General features: G+C 36.5%; 1 protein-coding gene across 2 annotated transcripts in view; it reads right to left on the bottom strand.

The window, feature by feature from the left end:
• The window catches only part of PDE10A (phosphodiesterase 10A), a 190,792-nt gene that overhangs the window by 104,755 nt on the left and 64,273 nt on the right, over window positions 1-21,764 (bottom strand). For both annotated transcript variants that reach the window (XM_082049801.1, XM_082049800.1), the window contains one exon: window positions 10,322-10,450. In XM_082049801.1, coding sequence (XP_081905927.1) covers window positions 10,322-10,450 — 129 coding nt within the window. The remainder of the gene's footprint in view (window positions 1-10,321; window positions 10,451-21,764) is intronic.

Raw genomic sequence — 21,764 nt, 5'->3', positions numbered from 1 at the left:
TTATCATTTATATCCCACTAGCCATCTTCACAGTAAAAGATAACTTTCGCTTGTCCTTGGGGCTTCCTGTACTTCCTGGGAGATAAAAGAGATGGCAGAAATTCACACATATATTACATATGGACAAGGCATCAAGAACTTTGCTGAACTGAGTTTTCACTACTGGCATACAAAAGATCCATTAATAACCTACCCTTTCTTTGTGCACATGTAGTGTAACAGATTATTAAATTGCATGATCACATAGTATCTTTTTCACCAAAGATGCAAGTCTCATTTAATGGGGAGAACAAGCAATGCTAACATTATTTTACTTTTTTTTTTCTCGTTATGCTTATTGGTCAATGTTTGATTACAGGCCTTGTCTAGCCAACATTTCCTAAATTAATACTTTTCTACTTGGATTAAAAAGCTACTGTCCCATAAAAGTTAATGACTATTCCCTTGTTCTTATTTATTGCTTTCTCATCTTACAGTCCATGGGAATGTTCCTACTCCATTCTAATGCAGGTAAAACTGGTTAGCTTACACCGCCATAAATAATCGTTATTAAAAAATATTTGCTACATTGGTATACAGTCTCCACACGTGATCAGAGTGGAGCTTCTCCTTCAATTAGTGAGAGGTTTTGTTTGTTTGTTTATTATTATTTTGTTTGTTTGTTTTTCTTCTGCTTTCTTGATTTTTACTGTAGAACCAAAGATCCCATGTACAGGAGGGAAACAATCTGAAAACAAAGAGCAGTAGGGCCAAACATCAAGAAGGAGTACTCTCTTGCATAGTATGGAAATGGGTCTGTACTGCATACAATACTGATGAATGCATTATTGCAATGCTATCCCTCTTAAACTGACTACACTTTATGGAAGACATTGATAATTTGGAAAGGTTCAAAATGTAAACTGATGAGAAACAATAAGAAAACTGGGAAACCCCTTTCTCAGTAAGATACTAAAAGAAGATCCATGCCCCAATTTGCTTGAAAGATGGAGAAATGACAAAAATAACCATCCGTTTACTTCCTAATATATCTAGCAGATACAGGTACAAAATGGTTCAGTGAAGCAAGGACTATAAAAAAGGAGAAGCAGTATTTTGGAATTAACAGAAAAAAAAATGCAGAAACTCTTAGAAACTCTTCATTCAAGCCCAACAAAGACAAAACAAATATCAGTTTAAGTATATGTTGAGAATAATTGCTCCAGATACAATGTGATTAACATAATTAATTCAAGAGGGAAATCAGACCAAGCAGTGATATCTACTTCCTAAGGCTAAACATCATATCATTAAAGGATCACCCTCTGCAGATCTCTGATCATCTAAACAATTCAAAATATGCGGAAGAGCTCCAGAAAAACAGAAAAAATGCCTCCTTCACCTAACCCACTCAAAAAAACCCAACCAACCAACCAACCAAAAAAAAACTAGGAAAACTCTCACGTACTTCAGCTAATTAGAAGAAAACAATCCTGAAACACATTCAAGTAATGCACCGGGCTTATATTTGCAGTTGCTTGGAGTTTGCTACTGATGGCCATCCAAATAACAAATAATAATTCAAGATCAATACTTCGACATCAAGACACATACTGAACGTAAAACATCATCACCACTCGAGACCCGATTATTATCTACCAAGAGGCCACTGCTCAATATTTCTGTACTATCGGTACGTAAGAACAATTCCAGATCTGTCTGACCTACATATCCTTTCCACCAGACTTTTTTTTCTGCCCAAAAGAACAGCCCAACAACACAACAGAGAGAAACTTTTTCACTAACTCTTCCTCAATATTTTCATAGCCAAAATGAAGCCACTTCTAAGCTGTTTCTCTTCAGAATAACTCAGGGAAAACAATAAAAACCCATTGAATCGGACACACAGGAAAGAAACAATTTCACCTTGGACAAATATACTGACTGTTCCAGGAATGACTCAGTGAATGAAAAAATTTAAAAGCAATGGCATAATACAACAGTCTCTCCAGAAATCAGTTCCAAAATTATTCTGTACCTGTGACAGATGTATGCCATTTTCATCATCTGGACTAAAAGGGCATTCTCATGGAAAGTTATACCACAGTGCGGGGAAGTGCCATCACTTCATCCCTCTGCCTCTGAAACACTGATATGCTAATATAAGCTATCTAAAGACATGAAAAAATGTCAACCTGTAAACTCCTCTATACAAAAGTCTACTGATGCGTTTTTATCTCTGTGGAAGTAAACATGATACCAAATGCATGGAGAAACAGCATCTATGGAGTCCAACCCCAGATATTATTGCAACTTTTTTGAGAAAAACATTCACAATAAAGACAACTTTTATCAGTCTGGATATTATCCCATAAAGTAGCACCTGTCAGCATCATATCCGTTACATTGGTTCAGACCAACAAGACCAGCTAGTCCAACATCCTGGCTCCAGCTGGCCCTTAGCAGACGCTGAGGGAAGAGTACGAGGAATTATGTCACTTGTACTAGGGGGAATGGTACTGTGGAAAAAACAAACAAACAAACAAACAAAAAGAAACACCTCTAAGAAAGGCATCAAAATATGTGTGGTTTCCTAATAAGAAGCATTAAGAGCTACTACTATGGTGTCAGTGGTGCAAGTCACACATTACCCAAATCATTCCCATATTCACTCTTGTTTTCTGGCAAGCATGTTGCCTGCTTGGATATCACAAACGTAAGCACAGTAGGGCTACATCAGACTGAAACAGCATGTCTGCAGCATCAATGAAATATTAAGACAGCCTAATTAGAAATCAAGGAGGTCATTAACATGTTGCCATCTCAGTTCCTCTAGCCTAGGTTGGGAGATGTCAGAATTGCAGCAAGCTGCAGAGTGTCACACAGTGATGTTCTTCAGCTTCTGAGATCCTTCATCTGCTATGCTATAATACAACTACTACCCTACTCTACAGAACAGTTATTTCTGATTAGTGTGGAACTGCACAGTCCCGAAAAAACTTACAAGTCAAGCATAGGCTTGATTTTTTTTTTCTCTTTCATTCTGTCAGCAAGCTGACATATATTTAGCATACATATGCTCTTCTTGCTTACATTTATCTTTTCATATACTCTATCACTGCTTATGGAAATGCACGTTAGCCATCCTTTCACATATTTAACAACCTTAGCCAAAGTGCAAATAACATTCCTCCACAGCATCATTTAAAACCAGGAATGAATTACTTATTTAAAAAAGCAAATAGAGCAATAACTCTGATTTATTGTAGAAATGGGTACTTTAGTATTGCTTAAAAAGAAATACCTAAGTATAGACTTGCTCTCTAAATAGAGCCACACATCAATGTCTCTCTAACACTCACTGCTTTCTCTCTCACCCAAATGTAAGAAACTTTAAGGCACATTATGCTGGTATCTTAATATCTTAAAGTGCAGCAGCAGAAAAGAAAAAATTTCCATCTATTTTGTATCACAGAATTTTTTTTTTTTTTACATTTTAATGCTGCAGCTTAGTGCAGCTTAGCACACTTTCTGTTTTAGTACTGGACTTAAAGGTCTAGTAACAAATGCATGCTCTGTATATGATCTCAAAGTCTGGGTATGATGAAGTCTTCTGCCACAGATTCTATTCCTCAAATCCCTTCTCTTGCACAGAAAAAAAAGACAGACTTATTTTTCCTAAGACCACAGAAGGTATCAGGCTTAAAGTAACTAGCTCAGGCACAACAACCATTTCAGTCACCAGTATCTTCAACTCAGTACAGACTGTAAAGTAAGAAAAAAACACAATCTTTTAACTAACCTGAACAGATGTACATTCTTTCCGTGCTCAATTAGCTTACTGAAAGCTATCATAGGTATTGATTGCTAAAGTGTATAACATACATCCATACATATATACACACAGGAAAATATCCAAAGGAACATATGGGTGAGGGATTTTATGCAGATGTCTTTCCTCTGGAAGCCTACTCAATTTTCTACCAAAGGGAAGCTACAGTGATTTTTCAAAACTATTAAAATGAATGTATCCAGAGACAACTGCTTCCATTCCTCTGCCAAACTTAAAGCCATCCAGTGCACCAAATCTGATGCAGACAGAATCTGGGCTTAATCTGAATTCTGAACCCACACACTATTGTCATATTCGCTTCACGAGAAACATCAAAAGAATGAGACACACCATGAGAAAATCATGCACTTAAATGACTAATGAAGAATTAAATTTTGTATTGCAGTCAGCCAGACTGCTTATAGTAATTACATAAAACTAGCAATGAATACACTCTGATTTATTGTGTAATGATAAATAAAAAAAAAAAGAAGAAAAAATACTTTGAATGTTCATAAATGTCCATAAACTGAAACAACTAAAAACACTCATTTAATAATTTGCATCAGACTAGCAACAGCATATCTAGCAAATAGCATTTATTTAACACTGACAGTAAATTAACAGACAAAGGAAAGAGTAACAGGAAAAAGAAATTCAACAGTCCATAAAAGTATATATGTAAAATCACTTAAAAAGTAATTTTGCATTTCAGTTTAAACAACTCAGGTAAGGAAATACCAGCAAATGCTAAAGCTACGGTTTCTAAAGCAGCAGTACTTCGGTCATATTGCATTACACATTCGCTTCTTACTTGAATGTGCAGCGGGTTACAACGAAGTATTATATTATGAAGTCCATAAATGGAAATGGAATAATAATGGAAATATTAGTATTAGAATGGCGGTATCTTGGACTTATCCAAAGATAATCTATCTTACTGTTTTTCAAAGCCCAGGAAAAAATGTGATAATTTCTTGAGGACTATACATCCTGAATAAACATAAAAGCAATAGCACGGTAACATTTTATTAAACAATTAATTTTCTAATTTCTTAGGTTTTTTGGTTTGTTTTGTTTTGCTTTTTAAAACAAGTCAATTATGAAATTTTGATCTCCTGTAAATGCATTAAGACCACTGCACTTAACAGACAGTAACATATGACTGCGTATAATCCGTGTCATACTGTGTACTGAATGTACTCTTTTATATACAATTTTCCATTTTAAAAAATGTTAAATTCCATTTAGAAATTACTTAGCATCAGCATCTGCATGGTAGCAAAGAACCTGAGGTTCTCACTATACATAGCTTTACATGGTTTTACAAGTATTGGTGGAAGAAAATAACATATACAGCTGTTGTTAATGTGTCCAGGTTCAGGAGAAATTAAGCACATGATCATGCACTTCGATAAGCAAGGCTCTGGAGTAGAAAGAGGAAGAAGTGGCCAAGAAAACTAACGTATGGATCAGAAAGAAAGGTCCATAACCAGCAGGACAAAATTCTGTGGAGGTTGCTATACAGACATATAGGGTGAGGGGGGAACAAAAAGAAAATGGAATGAAGACCAACGTGAGTGTAAGAAAAGCAGCAATGAGAAGGTAATTTCAAAGTGACTTCTTCCCATGGTTTCCATTTTTGTATTCTATAATCAGACCCTTCCCAGTAGAGGTCTGGCCACTCAGCCGGAAGATACAGTGATATGGAATATATTCATTTAGACTCAGGGAGAACCCTGTGATGCTTTAGAGGTATCTGAGAATGAGACAGATCAGGGGATGCAGATTTCTGCAGTAATTTTAAAAACCCAATGAAACTATAGGGGAAACAATGTCTGCATCAGAGTTTAATGCCCTACCAAGAAAGCAATTCTGGATGTCCTTACATCTTTCATAGATGAATAATTTTTGAAAATTAAGATTAAACAATATATTAATAAATATGATCATTAATGAAATTTTGTGGTTTATATTCAGCTGATATTTACAGTGTCTTCAGTACAAAAATCTCTTGGCAACAATCAGGTTTAGCCAGAATCACATAGCTTGGATTGGGTCTAAAGAGTTACTTAGTTTATTAGTTTCTTCCACCATTGTGAGTAAAAATTCACAATTGTCTTCATGCCTGACTTAAAAACCATTTATTCACATGATTTCACACATATTTGACAATTATAATGTTGCTTCTCATTTCTGAACTACTAATTTGGAAGCAGTGCAATTTTTTTTTTCTCATCCCAACCCTTGTAAAAAGCCTAAGAATTACATGTTCAGGTTTTCAAAAGAACTAAATATTTGCCTAAAAAATATGCATTGATCATTCAAGATAAAAAAGATACTTTTAAATATAAAATTAAGAACATCTGAATCCAAACTGCTACTCACTGCAATTGTTTTGAAACTTTAGTTATACCTGCCAAGGGAATACAAATTTAATCGCAAACTCAACAAATGTGGAATATTCTCCACATGTAGAATATAATCCAAGAAATCAATTCTAAATGTTCTGACTTGTCCACAGATGTTCAATACTCTGCATTTGCTGAGCTAGAAGAAGGCAGAACTGAAACTGTGTGTCTTCCGCTGCACCATGCAGTTATTAGTATGACTTTTTTCTTCTATACCTGATCCCCACTTGACCTAAAACCAGGAGAGCCATCCCCTTTGGGAAGTGAGGACCTTACTCGCACAGAGTGAGAGGTGATACAGGCAGCTTTCCACGTAGAAGTTCTGTCAGTACAGTTTGTCCTTTCTTCCTATATAAAAATGCCATTAAAAAATTCGGAAGACATCTGTGAAATTCAGTACCAGCTGTGTAAAAGACATGCATCTGACTTATAACCAATGTGCTTAGCCTCATTTTACTGTTGTGGCAGTGAAGCTTCAAATAATACAATGAAGGCTGGAGTTCATAAATACTTTTCTGAGAAATGTGTTGGGAGACAAGTATCTATCCAGCATAGCCTAAAAATTCCATAATCTTACAGCTCTTGCTACAACCATGTCATACTTTTGCTTGAATTATATGGAAAGGGCAAACAGAAGAAGTATTGTGAGTTCTGAGAGTCTTATAACTGGCCATCTGGAAAAAAAAAATCTTCTTGTAAAGTCCATTGAAAAAATCTACTTCTAGGAAGATGTACATTTAACTAATTTTTAAAGCAAGACCATGTATCCTTTTGATATAACTTACACCAGCACCTCCAGTAAGATTAGACATACGAGCAAAAGAACTTTTTACTGTGTCTATACGAAGATGTTTTTCTGATCTTTAAACTTCATAAAACATCCCATGAGGCCATAACGCATGAAGTACAGACCAGACCTCAGAGTACAAGTAATAAGCTTAACCTGTAAACAAGTTCACTTCACAGCTAACCTGTAAACAACTTTAAAGAAGAGTTAAAATGAACGCCTAAATATCTCATCAGTTTCTTTAGTCAAGATGCCTTTTTACTTGGTTAAATTTTGCTTGCAAAAAACAATCAAAAATACTTTGCATAAGAAGCAGTCCAACTTGTGATCCAGTTCCATTCAGAGTCCTGCCTAATTCAGCCATGATCTGGATATGAAAAATTTAAAACTCAAGTATTAGTTTATTACAAACAGAGTTCTTTGGGAATGCTGTGTGCAACAAAAGAGGCCTGGGTGTGTTTTGAGCATGTATTTTATTGGTAGGTAATAGTCAGGCTTCAAAAAGTTAATGTGAATACCCAAATACCAGTATGTGCAGCATTCCTTCCCAGGGCTGCCTTTGGAGGTTTTCTCCAATTAAAAAAAAATAATAATAATAATCTTATATTCCCATACAGATCACCATCAACCTGTCATGAGCAGCACTCAGTCTAATATTTACTGTCACATGTACAAGATTTATCTGGCACACAGTGATAACATAACTCATGATATTTTGGTGTACAGTTATACCTTAAACATCACAGTGTTTACTGATTGCCTCCCTTTCCAGTATTTTGGGTTAAAAAAAAAAAAAATACACGTAAAGTAACTTATTCAGCGAGTCTCAGTCACAGATAAATTGCGTTCACTGAAGTCCAAATCAGACATTTCAGTTTATATTCATGCTAATGAAATTCTGATAAACTACCCTGGCTGCAGGCCCACTGACTTCTGGCTGAAGGTCCACACAGCTGGATGCCTGTAAATTGGGCAGGACACAATTTCTGCATATAGGTTAATGACTGTTGTGCGTCACCAACATATGAGAGTATGGACACTACGCCAGAGATCTGAAAACAGCACTTCGCCTGCCTGGCAACTTTCTAATAAAAACAAAGCTTATTTTTCTGTCTGTATCACATTATGTGATATAAACTTTTGTAAAGTAGACTACACTAAAGCAAGACAGATACAGAGAAAATTATATCCCTGTTGATGTAAAGTGACTTAGGCTACGTGTTCACTTTAAGTCACCAGAGATCCATGCTGAAAACAAAAGAACTGGTTCCATCTCTCCTCCTCATTTTTCACTGGCAGTAGGATTTGTACATATCTAATGTAAACCAAGTAAATCATCTAGCAAGTCTCTTTCCTAAAAATGTTGCAATCTGACAAATTAAGATGTTTTGTTATCAGAGACATTTTATTTGGCTATAGCCTTTATCTTTCTAGAAGAAAATCACAGCTTAGGCTAATCAGCATCTGTTTCATTTTATAAACAAAATGCATTCAAATTACTCTTTTTGACTCTGCCAGTGTAGTCTTAAATCTGGTTCTGCTTATTTTAATCTAAAAATAATACACTACAAAAGCCACATCTGCCTAACTGTCTTTAGTGTAATAAATACGGCCACCTTAAAGATTACTGTCAGCACAAAGAAGGCAGAAATGCAGGCCGAAAGACCCGCTTGATGATAACAGATATGAAGCTGAATGATAGTGATAGCATAACTATGGCTTGACATTTTTAATTCAACAGTTTGTGGAGAGCTAGCCATAAAAAAGAAGTTTTAAAATTTAAGAAAACAATGGACAAACCATACTATCGCAGCTATTAGTGTTAACTAAGACAATGGGCAGCAGTTACTTTGTTTTTGCAACTGGCTTAAAAAAACTGTATGAGCACTTTCACAAGCGCACTTTTACATCCTCCCAAATAAAGGGAAACCTTGAGTAACTTATTATAAATTCAACTCAGCAATATAAGATTCTTGAAGCTGAAATGCTATCCAAAGCATTCATTCAGTTTTAGCATCAAAATCCTTGACCCATAAACCGTATTTCAAACAAGGAATGATTTCTAATAATGATTTCAATCACCATAGAAGAAAAAAATCATTTCCACATGAACACAAGTCTTTGAAATAAGTAGTATTTGTTTCTGGTAACATTAAAGTACTTTTTCTGTCTACAAAAAACATTGTCATGTCTTATTCTCTTGATTCATAACACTGCTTTTCTGATTGCATTTGTGGATTATAACAATAGTCATCCTGCAGTACTGAAGTTTGTAAACCATAAAGAAAGTAATAAACAGGTGGTCTATTGCTACATACTGTTACTCTTCTATTAGGTAACCTCTTTAAACCAAGAACAATATATCACTTTAGTATCAGAAACATAGATTTTGGTGGTGAAGCCTATCGCAATATAGTCTTCTCTGTCCCTTGCCCACCATTTTCTTCTTCCATAATTCTTCAGAAAACACAGTTATTGCCTAGGGAGTAGCCATAGGCCCTCTATTTAAAATGGGAATTATCAGCAGAACCTAAACACCAAGCAACTTAGAAGTCAGCCACAGAGCAATGCACATGCAGAGTAAAATCTGTGTTTCTTTCCTCACCTTCTTAGTAATCTCCTCTTTTGCATCTTACCTGGTACATTCCAAATCATTGTTAGAATTGCATGAATCTTATGCTTGCATATAATCTCACAAAATTTAATATCATTGCAAAATTTACGATCATTGTCAACCCAGGTCAACTGATAAGAAAGTTTTCTGAGTCTAGGCGGTGATGCCTTATACCTAAAGCAACCTGACAGAAACACCCCCAGAATTCAAGAGATTGTTAAAGAGCCTCTGTGTCAACGTTCATACCTAAAGTTGACTTAATACATGTTGCAAATAGGAATGTTGGAGATAATATACCCAGCTTATATCCTGTATGTACTGCATAATTTTAATTCAAAACTTACCAAATCGAGATCCAAGAAGATCAAATTATGTTCTCAAAACATACACTAATGTAGAAGATATTACAGATTGGTGGGAACAGTATTTGTAACTCAAAATGGGTAAAAAGAACCTCCAAAATAAATACCAGTATATTCCAAAATAGAAATGCCAACAAGCTGAAAAGATTAAGGCAAAGGGGGAAAAAAAAAAAAAAAAAAAAAAGCTAACCTCTTTTGGCATTTAAAAAATGGTGGAACCTAGGTATAAAAATTATAACAGTCAAGTTTTACCAAAACTAGGTTTCCTTTTTAGAGGTAAAAATAAGAGCTGAGCTGTTCAAAGCTAAATATTAACTGCAAATAAAATGGACTTACCTTCCTGTCTGTTATTTTTCCTTTTTAGCCATTTTTCCACAGTTTCTGCACTTACACTTTCTGACACAAACTCATCCAGTACCTGGGGGTGAAGAGAAAGATAGGCCTTCACTTTTTCATCCGTTAAACCTGAAAGAGAGAATATTAATTGATTACACTATTGGCATGAAATTCCTTGCATGAAACAACACCTAGATGCCAGCAACAATCAACATCCTTTTGTATAACATGCTGATGGAATACATGCCTATTTAAATTGTCTCCTCCCAGACAGAACAATATCCCATAAAAAAAAAGAGCTGTCATATAGAAAATAGTAGAAGCAAAGCATATCCAACAAGATACTGTGTACAAAAAGTCCCCTGCAGGAGTACACACAAATATTCCCTAAGAAAAACGGCCACGAAGGAATTTATTGCTATGATTATGATTCTAAAATTACTTATTTCCAAGATATGAAAGATGATATATTGATAAAGAAATAGGTGGTAGGAGATTAAAAAGTGAACTGGTATTTCTTGTAGAACATCAAATTTAGCCTTTGCACTGCAAGTGGCAGCAAAAGCAACAAAAACTATTATAGAACATCAAAATCAACTGCAATTTTTAAATACTGTAGTTACTTCAGTAACTTTAGAAATATAAACTGTTTTCACATGCATGCTTCCAATGCCTTAGTAATTGAGTTATCAAAATAAAACTAATTGTAGGTAAAAGGCCTTTACAATATTTGCAACATAAAGAAAATGCCAGTACACATCTCAAGAAGCAAAGTTCAGAAATATCAGATCCCAGACACAATCAAAAATACATTCCCAAATTAAAAAATAATTACAGTGTGATCATACTCTTTGCAAATGCCCCGAATAAAACCATTGGCCGCAGGGAGGTGAGCCCCGGAGTGCTGGGGCTGCCTGAGGGAGGGCAGCAGCGCAGCTGTCCCGAGGGACTGAGCTGCCACAAAGGAAGCGCGCACGCCCAGTACAACGGCCTTAATGAGATCTGAGGGAAGAGGAGTAACAACCGCTCTAATGACTACATAAGTCTTTTCCTCTTGGGTTGAGTGTATACAAACATACGTGTAAATTCTCCACAAAAAGAAGGCTAGGTTAGACAGAAGAGTAACTCCCCTCCAAGCAACACTGACCTCTTTTGGAGGGTATTTGTGCTATCGAATAAGATCAATTTTCCTATTTTATGCTTCACACAGTCTCAGAACATGCTGAAAACAGCTACAGTGTAATTTAAATGGTAGTCAACAACTATAACCTTTAAGATGTCTTACAAATGTTTACTATAAAAGCCTTCAAGAAGCAATATCAGAACACAAAGCAACAGCTCCGGCCTGCAGAGTGCAGCCACATGTCACCCTCCCACACCAACTGCAACACATCATTCCCACCACATCAGCCCAAACCTGCCTTAAAAATACCCATTTTACTCTTAATCCATATAGGCAGCAGGTCCCAGTGGATGTCACAGACTCGAATAACAGCATTCCCACTTCATTACAAGAATCTCCAGACCTGGATCAGATGTATTAAGAGAGCTAAAGGAGTATTCCTGATTTTCATTAGTAAAGAAGAAAAATCGCTTTCTAAATCAATGAAATCAGGAGACTAACAGTGTGGGGACAACAAAACAAAACAAAAAGCCCACTACTTTGATTGTTTAACCTTAGGTGAAAGTCTATAAATTTAGATCACAATGCATCTAAAAACAAGTACACGTGTGCCACATGAAAGATTTTTCAGCCAACAGAGGTATCGCCTCACATACTGGAAAACCAGAGTAACTAATAAGATTTTGTAATATGCTCAGCTAAGAAAAATGTAGTATCTTGAAAAAGTCCAAACAACAGCTCCCCTTGTTTCTTTCCATGCATCCTCAGAAAGCACTGCCTCTTATATCTGGAACCTGTCTCCAGTCTGACAGAGCTGTGGAAGTTATCATGGGGGACCATCACTTGGGAGGGCTGAATTCTGGCCAACAGCCTGGCATGCAGCAGGCCAGAAAGCACAGAAGGACTGGAATGAACGTAATTCCTCTGGGAATTAAAGGAAGAATCTGGAATTTGGGTTGAATGTTCATTCATTCCTTCTATACACTGGAGTTTGCCTTCCTGATTTACACATACATCCTGTTCAATTAAACACACTCACTTCAAACCACCTTTCTCCCATGTGTTCGTATTTTAAAGTGATAAACTCACATTTCAGTGCTGATTATCTTTGTCATGTTTTACACACGCATTAATTATTTGTTCTGGATTTGTGATTAAATAATGAAAATGATAATAAAAGTATCATGCAAAAGGACACGTATTAGATAATCTTTCCCTTTTTTCATTTCCCTCTGAACAAACCATAGGCAAAGAAACAGCTCTGGCTGTCTGCCAGTTGTGCAAGCTCAGCAGCTCCTCTCTTCCTGACCATCACACCCATTTAGGTCCTCTTTGTACATCTTGATTTGAAATGCTCTCTTTGGTCTTTTTTTGCTCTCTTGCTCTGTTTTTAAAAGTTCATTCATCAACACGGAAAACATTAATCAAGGTTGGTTTGGTTTCCTTTTTTGCATTTCTTGGCTAACCCTGTCTGAATAGTAAAGTTGAAATACAGCTTTTCAATAAATGCTGGGTTTTATGCAAGTGTTTCACCTTATTGTGTTTTTTGTGCACCTCATTTATTATAAGGTAAGATGATACAAACTTGACAAAGCTGCACACAAAGCAGAGGGCAGAAGATAGTGTGTCCCCAAACACCACCCAACAGGCAACTCCTTGATTAGCCAAAGGCTGATTTACTGCCAGAGGGAACGATCTTTCTGGCAGGACAGTAATTCTGAGATGTTAGGAGTGCAAAGGGTAAATCAAATGATAGAACAGAAACCATTATATTTACTTATAGCACTTCTATAAAATGATGTATTGGTGCACTCTACCAAATAAACAATAGCCGTGTTTTTCCACTTTGCATGTGCCTGAGTCTCAAACTGTTCATCTAACTGGCATAGTTCATGACAGGATATCAGAATTTCAGGTTTGTGTTTTGTGGTTGGGTTGGGGGGTTTTGATTGGTTGACTTCCTTTTTTTTTTTTTTTTTTGGGGGGGGTGTGTTGATTTGTTTTTGTTTTGTTTTTGTGGTGGTGCTTGTGTTTGGTTGTTTTTTTTTTTTAAAAAAACTCCTCAGCTTTCAATGAAGCATGTATAAGAATGTTCTGGGCTTCAGGGTTTGGGGTTTTTGGGAGGGTTTTGTTGATTGTTTTTTCCTTCACAATCTATTAGATAGAGTTTCTTTTTCACAAAAATTAATAGCAGAAATATATATAGTTAAAGACAGAGTTGTGGGTGGATTTCTTCCCTTTGTTATTTTAGTAAACTAACTATAGAAAATACAAATATTGCTACTATATATTAGAGTCCAGTAATTTCAACATAAAATTGGAAGTCAAACATTTGTGATAGTCTGGTTTAACAAGTAATTATCTTTTCAGTGGTCCTATGATTAATACTTAAAAAATGGGCTTCATTTAATTAGGGGAAAAGAATAAAGAAACCTTTATTTGAAGGTAATTTAGCAAGTTTAGTAGAGCTATTTGAAGAGGAATGGTTATTCACAGAGATTCCAAACCACCACCACAATCTGTTTTTTCTTTTTATATATTTCAGCAGGGTACTAGGACTAGATTGATTGATTTAGTGATTGCCTGGCCCAGTCAAGCCTGGATTCCCCTTTGCATCTACCAACAAAGCTGTCACTTCAACAACTCCAGCATTTCATAGTATAAAACCCTGAAAGAGATTAAGTGAATTCACAGAGAAATTTCCTACTGCCCAGTGTAAGTAAACCAACAGCTCCAGAAGTCAAAAAGAAAATCTGTAGCACTAAGAAAAAGAACCCCACTAACAAACAAACAACAAACACAAAACAAAAAACTAAATAAGATGATTGAAAATTAGGGAACTTTCCTTGCAGCTGGGCATGCTATGCAAGCAGATGATTTCACAGGTACAAATATTTTTCACGAACCCTCAAGTGGGTGAAGACAGTTTCCAAATGAAACGCATATTTGAATGACCAATAAAGAATCAAGCGTAACAGTGGGCAGAGCTTATGGAATAGTAAGATTAATGTAATAAATGCGTTCATGTTCACCCAGTTGATTACCACAATCTTCATAATGCCTTTGTTAGGGTTTAGGAGAGATAGAAACTGTAAACACTGTCACAGTCTGAGATGCTGTTGTCCTCTTAAGATGCCAGTGAAATGCTCTTTGGAAAAAAACTGGATATCAACACTTGGGAAAAAAAAAAAAAAAAAAAAAAAGGTAAAAAAGGTATAACACACTTATATCCTAAGGGAGAAACTGCTTTTTGAGCAGATGTGACAAAGTATACCAAACTCAGCATCTTAGCAACTCACTTGACTGGTTTAAACCATAATGGCACTGTACAAGGCAACACTGTAGGTTTGTCTACACCAGTAAGTAAACCAAGTATGTCTAGGGCTGCTCACTGACCTGAAACCAAGTGGCTTACAAATTCCTCCATCCTTACTATTAAGCTCTCTTGACCTCCAACAATGAAAATGAGGGAAAACTGGAACAGGAATACATGCTGACTGCCTGCTGGGAACCATCCTCAGCCTGACCCTGCTCCAGAGCAATTTTCCAGGACCTGCCTGGGACACCACTCACTGGGTTTGGACAATGCACAGCCAAGAACAATTCTAGCAGTGTACCAGCACAGACAAAAAAAAACATCCAGCGCATAAGAACGCTCCTTCACACTGTTTGTTTACTATCCCAGATACAGCACAGCTGGATTCCAAAATAAACTAAGAAACAAGACCTCCTTCAAACACCAATTACCAGTAATTACTCCTTGCCTTTCAGCCAGCCACCAGCAGCCTTCCCTTAAAATAAAAGGCAAATAAACCCACTTGAAAATTATATTTTTGCTTTGAAATTTTTATGCTGCCTAAAATATTTAAAACATTTCTTAGATATTAAGATAACCTGTGTAGTACCGAATCAACTAACGGCTCCACTCTCTGACTCTCAATCTAGGCTGCACTCTCCTCTGAAAACAGCTTCACAGTGTAAGGCAGAACTGACTGAATGAGCTAAAAAGAATTGAAGCCTAGAGCTGTGTTTAAAAATCTGCTCCATTTAGCAACAACATGAGTCAGTCACATCATTAGCAAGTCTTGCAATTTTTTCATTAGTGTTGTGATATTTGGTCTTTTTTCTAAAGCCACTAGCTTAATCAAGTCTCATAATTGGGCAAGAGTTTTAGTTTTCACCTAAAGTTTCTGGTTCCCAGGCTGGGGGGCATATGGGGAGGCAGGGGAGAATAGATAAAAATTGATGAGCTGGCCGAATATTTATTGAGTCTCAGCATTTTATCCTAGGTACACTCTAAAAGACTGCAGTCATTGGGATCCTCGAAGCGCTGGCAACCGTGTTTGATGTATATACTTTTTGCCCAGTTAGACAAGACCCAATGAAAACACATTGTGAAAGTATATACTGGTCAATATTTAAAAAACCCTGGATGAACTTTAATTATCAAGAAAACTATTGTTAATAAAGATGAAAGGAAATAACTGTAAATGTTGTAAATGTTGCATCTGTTAACATTAAAAAAATAGTTAAGTTAAAAAACACAACCAACCAACCAAACTCAGCAACAACAATTGGCTTGTTTGGTTTAATAAACAACACTTCCCTGAAATGAGAGTAAGCACAGAGTCACAGTAAATATGGGCAAAGTCATAATTTCTCAAAGTAACAATATTTTGTGCTACATAGAAAATTTGCAAGCCATTAAAAATAATTAAGAAAATAAAAATCAAATCACGATGATTAACACTTTCCAGAAAAGGTATTATCTGAAACAGAAAACAACCTTACCTCAAGTTAAAAAAATATGTAAAGTATTAAAATAAATCTTCTAATTTGGAATATGAAAATGAAGAGACGTGTAACACTTCCTCAAAATCAGAACTTGAAAATAAATGCCATATTTGTACAAAAAAGGAGCCTTAAAAATATCTGAAAGTAATCCAGAAGAGCTAATTTGAACACAACTCTGCCTCTGTCCTCCTTTATTCAAAGCTGTCTTGACCCATCTCTTTCTTACACAAATATCACCTCTCTGTATCTTTCTACAAAACCTTATAAATGATATTTGTAGTTATTTTCAAAAGCATTCAAGGCATGTGTGTACATTGCTTCATCTGGATTAAGCATTAATCCCATTAAATGAATCCCTTCTTTGTTCAAAGCATCAGGATTCAAAACCACAGGCACAGTCAGTTTTGGAATATCCTTTTCAAGTCAGACTTTTTATCTTAATCCATTTAAATATACAGGAATGTAACACAACCAAGTGCCCAGACTCCGTGAAACTTGACGTTACTGCTCTGGCAAAAACTATAATAACTAACAAGAACCCATCAGAATGGTCAAACCTCTTTTTCATTTCTCTTTTCTTGAAAAAATCAACTAAAAACCTCATCTGTGAGACACTCCCTTCACTTTTCTTGCCCCTCCTACTCCAACTCCCACCTGCATTGCTAGAAAAAAAGGCAATGTGCAGTTCCGGTGTGGACAGCATTAGCAGTGAAAAACAATAATGTGGTACAGAAAAAGACTACGCTGTCAATTTTGGAATTTAAAAAGGACATATGTTTTCTTCACCTACATTTCAAATCTTCATATAAAGATGAATGCCTAATTATGCCAGCCTCCAGTCACTGCATAACACTGCAAGCTCTGTTTATGTTTAGGTCAGAGTTTCATTCACAATCAAGTGCAGCAGCTACAGCAGCACATGATGCAACATGTCAGTCAGGACACCAGCAGCATTGCTGAAGTTCTACAAAGAGAATAAAAACCGCTCGGCCAAACAGAGATGGAATGCATTCATAGAGAAAGAAGACAGCCTCATCTTGTATTCTGTAATTCAAATCCCCTTTTCCTGATGAAAAAAAAACATGGTTGTATCTATCTCAGCACCTGACCAGGCCAGATGCTGAGCAACATGTGGACATAAGAGCCTACAGTCCCCACCAACTTCCACAGTATTTTTTCTGATATTAGCAGCCTCTTGCAAGCTTGAGCCCTGGACATCTACTGATACTCAGCTGGTCATGTCTCCCAAAATCCAGCACTCAAGAACTGCATAGTACTGGCAGCTCTGAGCACTGCTTCAATATTAATTTAAAAAGCAAAAATGGCACAGAAGAGTGTTGATGAAATCAGTTTTCATTAGCTAGAGTTAAAAGGCCTATAATCTTTCCACAGGAATTATATATACGCTTGAGATAAATGTGTTCCTAATTTGAATCATCACTTTTCATAGGGTATCAATACACATTCTGATTGTCTGAATGGCACAATCCTGCACAGGACGCATATAGTGTAATGCTGTAATACTCTCCATTATTTGATGTATGGGGCTTTTTCAAACTCTGTTACTTTCTTGGTTTGAGAGTAGCTTCTCTCCAGTTCTAATCACCACACTGGAGTAACTCTGAGGTAGTTCCAGGTGGACCAAATTTGGGAATTTAATTAACACTCTGCAAAACGCTACAAGAGGAATACAGACATGTTTAAGGACTTGCAAACTGTAGTCAAATTAATTTCAAGTTTTTGCTTGAAGAGAAAGCTATGTATCATCTCAGGGTTACTGATAAAAATAATTATCAACGTAATTAAAAATAACACATCACACAGAAATAAAAACGTATTTGTACACATATAAGGAACATCTCATTATGGCTTATAATTATTTGTTCTTTTTTATTCTCTTATGCAGCACACACAGCCAGGATACCTTGCCTTCTGCCCAAAATACACCTGACCAGCAATACTCAACTTAGTGGTGACAAGTACTAAAACGCAGTTCATTCATAACTCATGATGAAAAATGTCAAGACACTCAGGACTTGCACATATTTAATCTCTGGGAAGATCATATGCAGCTATAAATTAAACTACTTAAAATCTAACGATTAAACAAGGCAAGAATGCCTTAACTCTTCCCTTGGGTAGAGGTGTTGCGACCAAGTTCTTGTTTTATGACTTCTCCCGTAATACCTTCTGTCTGACATAATGTCTTCCTCCCATTTGACACCTGATCCTGGAGTAGTTTCCTTCTTGAGTAAACTTCTGGGTCAAGAGTAGTCCCATTGTCTTTATTACTAAATTTTACTGCTGATTTGTTTCTTCAAATGAACTCCCATTAATAAAGTTCTGCAAATGCTTTATAATATACTTAAAATGTATAGTGCTGTTCACTAAAATGCTACTTAACTTCTACAAACAAGATCCAGTATGGTGAAACTTCCCTTGAAGGATACTGCATGCCCATGTCAAGTCTCGCTTCACCAAACAGGAAACAGAGTGCTCTTCCTTCTGAAAGGAGCATCTCACTTCATCTTAACAATTACATTAGCAGACATGTTAGGACAATTTCCAAGGGCACAGAACGGTTTAAATAACAACTGCACATAGTCAAATAACACACTACCTACCAACAAGACTGGACACCTGAGTGTTCTCTACTTTGGTAGTACTAGGACCTTACCTAGAGCACCACAGATCAGGATTTGCTATTCTTACCTGATCTAAAGCACTGTTAAGATCCTGACATACTGATTAACCCAAAGAGTATCATCTGCCAGCTGTACGTTAAGCCTAATAAATTGAAGGCTGAACCAATGTATATATGTTAAAAAAAGACATCTAATTTTAAATAAAAGACTCAAGCTGTAGAAGAGTTTAGCACATTTCCCAGTTAATTTCTTCAGGTTACTAATGAATTTTCTATTAAAAAAAAATCCACTATGAGCTTTTATTATTTCAGCTTAAAGCAATCAAGGGTTTTTTTCATATTTTAACTATCATCTTTTCATATTTTAACTATTACCTTAAAAGATTTTTTTTCAGCATTAGAGATCATCTCTCTGTGAAGGTATCACTAGTCTGAATCAGTAACATCTATGCTCTTTACAAAGTAGAATAGGCTCATTTTTCTAAATTATAACACTGTATTCTTACAGCATCTCACAATTCCAAAGATATCTAACTCCAGCTATTCATATGCACTATCTTACAGCAGTTTCAGAAAAGTCTCTGATTCCAAAAGTCTCCAAAAAATCAGGTTTTGTAGCACAGATTCTGGCTTTATCACTTGAATGTTAGAGAGTACAACACGATCTTCCCCCAACCCCACCAAAAGTGCTACAGCAGATGTTTTACCAGTAGAGTTGATATATGAAAAGTTAGTACCAAATAATTAATCTTGGAAAATGCTTTTTTTTTTACCTTACCTTTGGTACTACTGTAAAGTATAGATACAAGATGCCTCATTATAAAAAGTTAAACTTTGACATTTAAAATATACAAAAAACCCTATTTAAGTCTTTGTGGAGAAAAGAAAGACTACCTTCAGACTAATTAAGCAGTGAAACTAAAGTAGTGACTCCATCAAACTGTCAGAAAAACGTCAGAAACTCCAATTTATTTAAAACACATAGGAAGAGAATGATTTTCTTTTTCTGACACCCCTTTTTTCAGCTGTGTAAATGAACAGAAGGAAAGATGATTTTTCAGAGATGCCATCTCTGCTCCATTTTATGGTAATGGATGTAATGATATCTCTGTGTCAGTAAAATACAGCCTAGGAAAAGCAGTATAATTTCAGATATTTAAATGAATATGCCACTAAAATAAAAGGGTTTGAAGTGATAATTAAATAGTGTGTTCCATACGCTTGTACATTACAGACAAGGACACATTGTGCAACCCTTACTTGCATGGGTGAACACTTATAGGAGTAGTCCTACTGACGTCAATGAGACTACTTACGTGGGTAAGAGCTCACTAACATGTGAAGAGTTGTGCAACAAAGCCCCAAACACATTTCATTCCACACATTGTTTCAAGCTTTGTTCCTCAACCACAGGTTTTCCCCTAATAGCATTAATAATATTTCATTAACATTACCGTTCAGAAAAAATATGTGAAAACATACAACTTGGTATCTGCCATCGCCCAGTATTTCAGCTAAATACCGAATCAGAGGCACACAAGAATCACAGATTCCCCGTGACTGGCCCTAGCAATCACCTAATCCGCCCCTGCTCAAGACGGGCCAGCCAGTGGGTTGCTCAGGGTCCTGCCCCACTGGCTTTTGAGCAACTCCAGGGATGGAGACTCCACACCCTCTCTGGAGAGCCCCTGCCAGTGCTCAATCACCCTCACAGTGCAAAAAGTGTTTTCCTGTGTTCAGGTGGAAATTCCTGCATTTCAGTTGGTGCCCATTGCCTTTCATCCTGTCGCTGGTCATCACCCAGAAGAGCCTGGCTTTGCCTGTTTTACTTTCCCTCCATAAGGTATTGATACACATGGATAAGATCCCCGAGTCATCTTTTCTCCAGCCTGAACACTCCTAGTTCAAATCACCTTTACGGCCCTTCGCTGAACTCAACCCAGTATGTCTATGTCCCTATCACACTGGGGAGCCCAAAACTGGAGCCAGGACTCCCGATGTGTCTCACCAGGGCTGAGCAGAGGTGCAGGACCACCTCCCTCAACCTGCTGACAATATTCTTCCTAATGCAGCTCAGGATGCTGTCGGCCTTGTTTGCTGTGAGGGCATGCTGCTTATTCATGTTCAACAGAGAGGAATTACAAGACCCAATGCTATAAGGATTTCTACTTCCTAGCAGGTGCAATAAAGGTATATACCCTCTACTGGCTTGGATGTTGGCACGAGAGAGGAAAAAACAACATATGGGGTTGGCTGCTTTTCCACAATATTTCACAGGTGTGGCAACCTTCTACTCACGCAATCTCATCTGGCAAAACATCTATCAATACCATTTTAGACAAGAATTCAAATAATCTATTTGCTACTATTTTAACATTTTCTTGTTGGCAAACACAGTAAAACAAAGATGTAGAGTTTCACTGTCAAGCCCCTAGTTTTTATTATAAAGCTTATGCAAATGCTACAGAATTCAAGGCTAGTTTAAAAAATTAAAAATTAGCAGCTGTATCTTTTCCCTGTCCTCCTCCCCCTCATCATCTCCCCACCCTCTTTTGTTTGTTTTGGAGACAGTGTAGCTCAATAACATGTGTTCACCTCAAAAAAGCATCCTTAGAAGAAAAGGAAGGGTGCAGGAGGGAAAAGAAGATTCGGAAAGAGCAGAATTGAAAAGGAAAACAAGAGAGATGGAAACTGAGAACTTTTGTTTGTATAGGACTCAGGAATCACCTTAAAAAAAACATTTTAGTCTACATTACCATATTCACAGGATGCACATTCTACATTGTGCCTCTGCATAATGATTTATATAAACTTTTCACAGACAAAGACAAAAAAGTCAATAAGAAAAAAAATCGGGTAGAAACACTTCACCTTTTCTTCTC

This window comes from Streptopelia decaocto (assembly GCF_964273445.1).
Source record: "Streptopelia decaocto genome assembly, chromosome: 3".
Taxonomy (NCBI): domain Eukaryota; kingdom Metazoa; phylum Chordata; class Aves; order Columbiformes; family Columbidae; genus Streptopelia; species Streptopelia decaocto.
The sequence above is the reverse complement of the archived record's forward strand: the minus strand, read 5'-3'. Positions and strand labels throughout refer to the sequence as shown.